Below are 6,598 nucleotides of genomic sequence, written 5' to 3' on the forward strand. Positions count from 1 at the left end.
CCTAATAGTGAAGGTTTTTCCTGCTTCTTAGCCAAGTTGAACACTAAACCACTTATCATGATATAGTTGATTGTGTAGTTCAGAAGTAAGACCTTGTCCTGGGCTGCATGCAATTTTTTTTCTCCACTGCTGCTGAACACAGATTTTAATTTGCCAGATAAGCTTTCAGGGTAGAAGTATCAGGATTTGTTTTGTGAATGGTCCCCCTGCCCACTCAGTTCTCACCAATAAACAGGATTATTCCCAAATTCTTTGTGTAAACAATTTTCTCGCTTAATAAAAAAAAAAATCATCTTCAATTGAAGTTAACAGTCTTACTTTCTTGTTTCATTTCAGCTAAAGGGTTTGTTTTGCATTATAACTTGTAAGAGGAACAACTAGAATAATAAGAATTTAATTATTAAGATTAACGGCAATGCATCAGAAAAAGATGTAATGTAAGAGAAGAAAAAATAAAATCAAGAATAATTGGTTAGTAACTGCCAGAACACCCAGTGAAGAGAAGTAAGAGTTTAATTAAAGTTGAGTATATTGGCTTTACTGTTCAACAAATACATTCTTTCATTAAACGATTATTAATTAGGGACCGATGCAAAATGAGAAAGGTACTTTGCTAAAGGGTCTTAAAGTCTGTAGCTGTGCAGATGGTGCAAAATCCTCTATTTTGTTTTCAAAGACAAAGTATCTTCTAAGATGCAAGTAATGTTCACAACTCCTTACATGATGAGAACCCCCTTTCCTAAGATTTTATCTTATATAATAATTAGACTTTGCAATAAATGCTTCAAGGCAGACCACCCAAACCAGCTACTCAGAAACCTTTCAAAAAAACCCCATGAACTTCCACTCGTAGTTGACACTCAAATGATTTTTAAACGAAGTTTTTCTATCATGTAAAATGAAAAAAAAAAAAAAAAAAAAATTAAAAAGCTTTTCTTAAACTGCTGCTAAGTAGCTGCTAATTTGATGGTTCTCTTTAATAACGTCAATCCTACCCCGCATAGCTGCAATAGTACACTATACTACAAAACTGAATCAGTGAGGCTTTATGATTTGATGTTGTGCTTTTGAATGGTAAAACCAGCTGAAGTAAACCCAATCAATTTCAGGAAAGATAAAAAAAATTCAACCACGGAACCAACTGCAAATTACAGTGCCTAAAATTTAACAGCTGCACAGGTACAAATCACCTTTTAAAACATAAAAATCTCTATTTAAAAATATCTATTTAAAAACTCTCCTTTTTTGTTTGTTTTTTTTTGTTGGGGTCTTGGTTTTTTTGGTTTGGCTTGGTTTGGGGTTTTAAGGTTGCTTGGCACTGATTAAGCATCTAAAACTTAATATAATAGTTCTCCAGAATTTCTTCAAATGAAATAGTTGGCTTTAGTCTGCACTTTGACTTCTGCTTGAATCTACACTACATGTTAAATGACTCTTTAAAGTAATTTAAAAAGAAGCTTGTTAAAAGTAGAAGTAATTTCTAAACTCAACTTTCATAAAATCAAATCTCTAAAAAGCACACTAAACCTTCTCTCATTTAAAACTCCCCTCTCTTCTGCTTAGATTTGTTCATGTGGCTATTCTGCACATAATTTAAGTCCAGTACCAATGACATTACAATGAAAGAATTCCCATTGTGGTAAGGAACACAACTACAAACTGCCTCTTGTTCAATCAAGCTGGAGGAAAACACTATCTCTAGTCAAGGTCTCTTCTGACCAAAAGTACTTCTGCAGGTGAACAGATCCCAAGGCAGTTAAGGCAGACAGGTCATGGCACAAAAGAAACCTTCCATGAGAAGCCTGTGGCATCCTTCTTGAGCCAGTGTCTGACCTTCTGGAATTAATTAGTAAGTGGCTTCAGTTTCTGTAGGTTTTGTAACCCCTCTTTAGTTTACTGTTTCACCCTTTGTCTAGTCCTATTCTCAAAAAAACTTTTACAAATACCAACTTTAACACTCAGATGAAGGTTTTAAAAGAAAACTTTACATTAAGGCAGGAACTACCGAGGAAGCATGCTTTCAGCCAAAAGGCAGGCCACTCGTGAAATGACCTGGCTTGTGAGAAAGCAAGAACTTTCGTACAAGGGAGTTGAGATTGTTCCAGGTTTAGCAGCAGCAAAACAAGTAGACTATATATTAAATGCAAGATTTAGAATTATGTCTTCTTTATACTAAAATTAGCTCATTTCAAATATAGATTCAGAAAACTCCTCTATTAAGCAAATTAACTAGTTCTTGATTAGTATTGGTAGGTGCATAGCCAATAAGATCTAAGATTAAGGCTAATTTATGTATTAATGTACATGTAAGTCCTAGTAAACCAGTTCACCATGTACCTTCCTTAGTTATTTTCTGTACTTTGAATCCCTGGGAAGTTACTGTATTAATCAACACAATATTTTTATATTGTTACAATTATGTTACTGCCGCTTTACACAACTGCAAGACTGATCTCATGCAATGGCATGAGCTGGAATTCATTTGGATTGTCAGATACACAGAATATTCTTTTTGAGATCTGGTAATAAGATGAAATTAACCTGAAGAAAGAATAGAATATATACGTACATGAGCCACAGAAAAAAAAAGATAATTCATGCATCTGACAACACCAGGAAACCGAGATGGACGTACAGTCACGAATACATGAGATGTTTTAATTATCTGGCTTTTATGGACTGGACATCCTCTGACTTCTCAGACTAAATCAGATCTTTCATGTAGGAGACTGGAATTTTAATTTCAGCATTTCAGATCCACAACAGAAATTTCTCTACTTGTTTAACTTTCAATCAAAGTGTTCTTTGTATAAAAAGTTACCTGAAAAATATCTACCCCCAGTGTTTTGGAATAGCTTCTTTCACAAATTCAGAAGTACTTAAAGTGGGATTCAGACTTAAAATAAAAGGACGCCTAGGCCTTTCTAAAGCTAGTAGTACAAGAAATTCCCAAATGCTGACTTCCCAGGAATTTATTAGTGCATAGTTTTTGTCAGACAGTTTTATCTCATAGTAATTAAGCAATTCAGCCTTTATTGTGAACATAGATACTATAGATAATTATCCAAATGCTTAAAAAAAATTTGAAATTCCAGTAGTGTTGATTATTCTCTTAACAGAATCCCAGATTTGGAAAGACTGTTGTGGTAATCTTCTAAAGAACACAGTGTGGGTCAGTTTTCTCATTTTCAGCTGAAAATACATTTTGTTTCAAACAGCTTCTGCCTCAGAAGTGTTCTAAATACTGTGGAGTCCTTCACTTTCATGTTCACAGACTTCTGTGAATAATTTTAGAAGCTTACAATGCAAGCCTTGCCCTAATGAATATCAAGCAATGAGAAACTACCAGTCATGTGAGAGAGGCAGAACTGATCAGAAACAATACGCCTGCATATGTAGGATTTCCATTGAAGCTACAATGTGAAGTCTGTTAGCATGCAAAGTGTTACACAGTAGATGTACAGAGAGGTTTGATTTCTTGAATAGCTTCCATAAAGTCTCTACAGTTGCTTTGGCACACATGCACAGGTACCTACACCCTCTCCTCAGGAAATATTTGAGCCTTCACTTTAACCATCTAATAGTTCAGCTTTTAGCCATCCAGCTTGACTTTACTGGAAAGAGATTTCTGAATAGACTCTCCTAGCTGTTTCATAAACAATGTACTAAAATATTCAGATGGCACATGTTGCAAAGAGTGGGCGGGGATAAGGCCAAATAAAACTTTATATAGAAGTACTGCATAGATCCCTTGAGTCCAAACAGTGCAACTTTTTCACCAGTTCAAAAGTTTACTATGTAAATAGAGCAGACAAATCTAAAAACACATAGACTTGAAGGTTTACAGATACACAGGCCCATTGATAGCAACTCAAAGTACAAAAAAATATAGCATGTAAGTAACAATGCCTTTTTACACTGACTATTTAATACATATAAAACCATTAAATACTTATTTTATTAAAATAAAAACTACTCAGTAATAAAGATGACCATTATTGTTTTAATATAGTACCAAAAAAAAAGATGTTACTGACTAGAGGTAAGAGAAGTTCTAAAGCAAATGAGACAATGCACGGTATCACTGTTACTCAGTCCGCTAAGTAAAACTCCACATTAGTTTTTCTCTTGCCTAATTGCTGAGTTATAGTCCTTTAGAGACATGTCAATGTTAAATGAGTATTTTTAAACAAGTTTTAGTGCCTTTGTCAGGAAAAGTCCATCAAGAGACAAAACCCCATTATTATTTAGATTTATGCTGCTCATAAAGTATAAATCAATGCATTAAAATATTTTCCTTTTTACATTTAAGTAAAAAAACCAAACCAAACCAAAAAAACCTAAACAAATTATGTTCACATTCAAGTCTGTCAGACAGGCTACTCTTTTGGTTGTTAAAACACCTGAAATACCAGCTGAAATATCAGATGAGAACAAAGTACAATATTCTCAGCCTTTTCTTATATGAATTACCAAGTATTGCCATCTACCTGTTTTCAGGCACCAGTGAATTATTTGCTCAGACAAATGCCTGTTTTAAGGATACACAGTCAAACTCTTGGAAGGCCTCTGGTTTAAAAAAAAAAAAATCAAGAAAGAAATACCAAGATAAAGGTTTTTAATTTTTTCCAGGCTTCTTACTTCTCCTAAGAAAACCATAATCGGAGTACATGCAAAGTATTTAACTACCTAGATCCAAAATTACATACACCAGTGGAGAAGGGAGAATGGTAACATTTAGGCAGAAGTTGGGAAATAATTACTTTCATTTAGGAGTTAGCTCAGTATACGTCTTTAAAGCAAACAAGTATTCTTGTTTTAGTCCATAATAAGTAGGAGTTGTGAACAGAAGTAACAAAAATCAATTTTACAGAAAAAGTATAAAGTCAAAAGTATTATTTTTTCCTCTCCAGCTTCAGCATAAACAACACGGTTCCTGCATTTACACATCAGTATCTGATATATGAAAGCCTTAGTTAGAAAACCAGGCTTGGGGTATATTTGTCTGTGCTAATTCATAGGATGAATTTCAAATGTATATTTATACAGACGCATTTAAAAAGAAAATGTGGTACATTACCATCCTGCATTCTCCAACAAATTCCGTGCAATGGGCGGTGGCACTGAGCAGTTGTAATAACCCATGCCTATATACGACCTCCAGATCTTGTTCTTGCTTGCAATACTGTATAGAGTTTCAAGGATTTCATTTTCACCTAATTAAAAATAAATTATTTCAGAAAACTACAGTAGCATATAATGCTAACAGTTTTTAACTGAAATGCCTCATGCCTCTGCCTATAAAACAAAACAAAACAAACAACATTAGTGATACAAGTATAAGCAGTAGCAAAATAAAGCACAAAACAAGAACAGTAAAGATAAAATAATAAGCTGGTAACATATTCTGGGAAGGTTTAGATTCTGCCAAAATACTGGAAATGCAACAACTGAGTAATAACAACTGAATAATACTTTGGTTTCAATTAATATGGACACAATAGTGAGAGGAACAGCTGTAGGCAAAAGGCTTACAGAGTCTTTATTGTGATAATGCAATGCGCATTATGGGTCTCTTGCACATGCATTAAAATTGATCTCAGAAGGCACCTTTTATCAGCTAAAACTTGCTGAATTAGCACTGCATAGCAAAAGTCATCCTCAGCTATGACTTAGTTTTTCTAACAGAGCCCTTACACCAGGGCTTACACCAAACACCCAGGAGTAATTTCTTAGTATTAAATAACTTACTTACATTTTCCCTACTTCTAATTCAGTATTACTATTCTTCACCAGTTTATTAAAAAACTAAACAAAACAAAACAAAACAAAAAACCCCACATTATTTCTAGCTTTAAGATTAACTTCTAAAAGAGTCTGCTAATCTATCTTGGAGAGATTACAATAGAACACTTTTGAAGTACTCAGAAGGCATTTGCACACCCTCCTTCCTCCTCCTCAGTTTAGTCTTTGGTTTTGCTTCTACATACTTCTCAATGTCCTGAAGGCTGTGCAAAAATCACATGCAGTCAACCTTTTCCTAGTAATCAATGAATAATGCTATCCAACTTGGCCAAAGGGGAAGATTTACCAAGCGTGTTAGTACCTGAAGATGCAGAAAGATGGTCAGTCTACGACCTAAGGCTGTCTAAAACTATGCAGAGACAGGTCTGCCCAATCTAGCAGACCTGAGCGGAACTGGAGAATTGTACACCAACCCTTCCAGATGAGGGGAGCAGATCTTCATTTATTTTATCCCAGCACTTCAGTCTGACCTTGGAAAATGTTGTACTGGGGCAATTATACCAAGTTCTGCTCATTCTGCACTGCAACTTGAAAAGCAGAGTTTGGAGTTTAAGGCTACAAATCACTGAAGCAGAATAGCTTGTACCCTAGATGTCTCAAAACCTGTTTCCTCTCTGTCAGTTACACCAGCAAGAGAGATCAAGTCAAAACAGTTAATGCTCTGGAATCTAGTGGCAAATAATTATCTAGGTTTTGAATTAATTTATTCTGCAGCCATAAACGAGGATCTTACAGCTTTTGCTCTGATTTCAAAACACAACTCTTCCCTTTCTTTTATTCTAAGTGCTCCTAT

The 6,598-nt window shown here is 34.7% G+C and overlaps 1 protein-coding gene across 1 annotated transcript in view; it reads right to left on the reverse strand.

Annotated features, from left to right (window-relative positions):
* The window catches only part of GLDC (glycine dehydrogenase (decarboxylating)), a 34,633-nt gene extending 29,423 nt beyond the window's left edge, over positions 1 to 5,210 (reverse strand). Inside the window, exon 1 of the mRNA XM_010000644.1 lies at positions 5,081 to 5,210. Within this exon, the coding sequence (XP_009998946.1) occupies positions 5,081 to 5,145 (65 nt within the window). The 5' untranslated portion in view covers positions 5,146 to 5,210. The remainder of the gene's footprint in view (positions 1 to 5,080) is intronic.
* Positions 5,211 to 6,598: the final 1,388 nt, after the last annotated feature.

The sequence above is a fragment of the Chaetura pelagica genome, unplaced genomic scaffold, assembly GCF_000747805.2.
Source record: "Chaetura pelagica isolate M959 unplaced genomic scaffold, ChaPel_1.0 scaffold596, whole genome shotgun sequence".
Lineage (NCBI taxonomy): Eukaryota > Metazoa > Chordata > Aves > Apodiformes > Apodidae > Chaetura > Chaetura pelagica.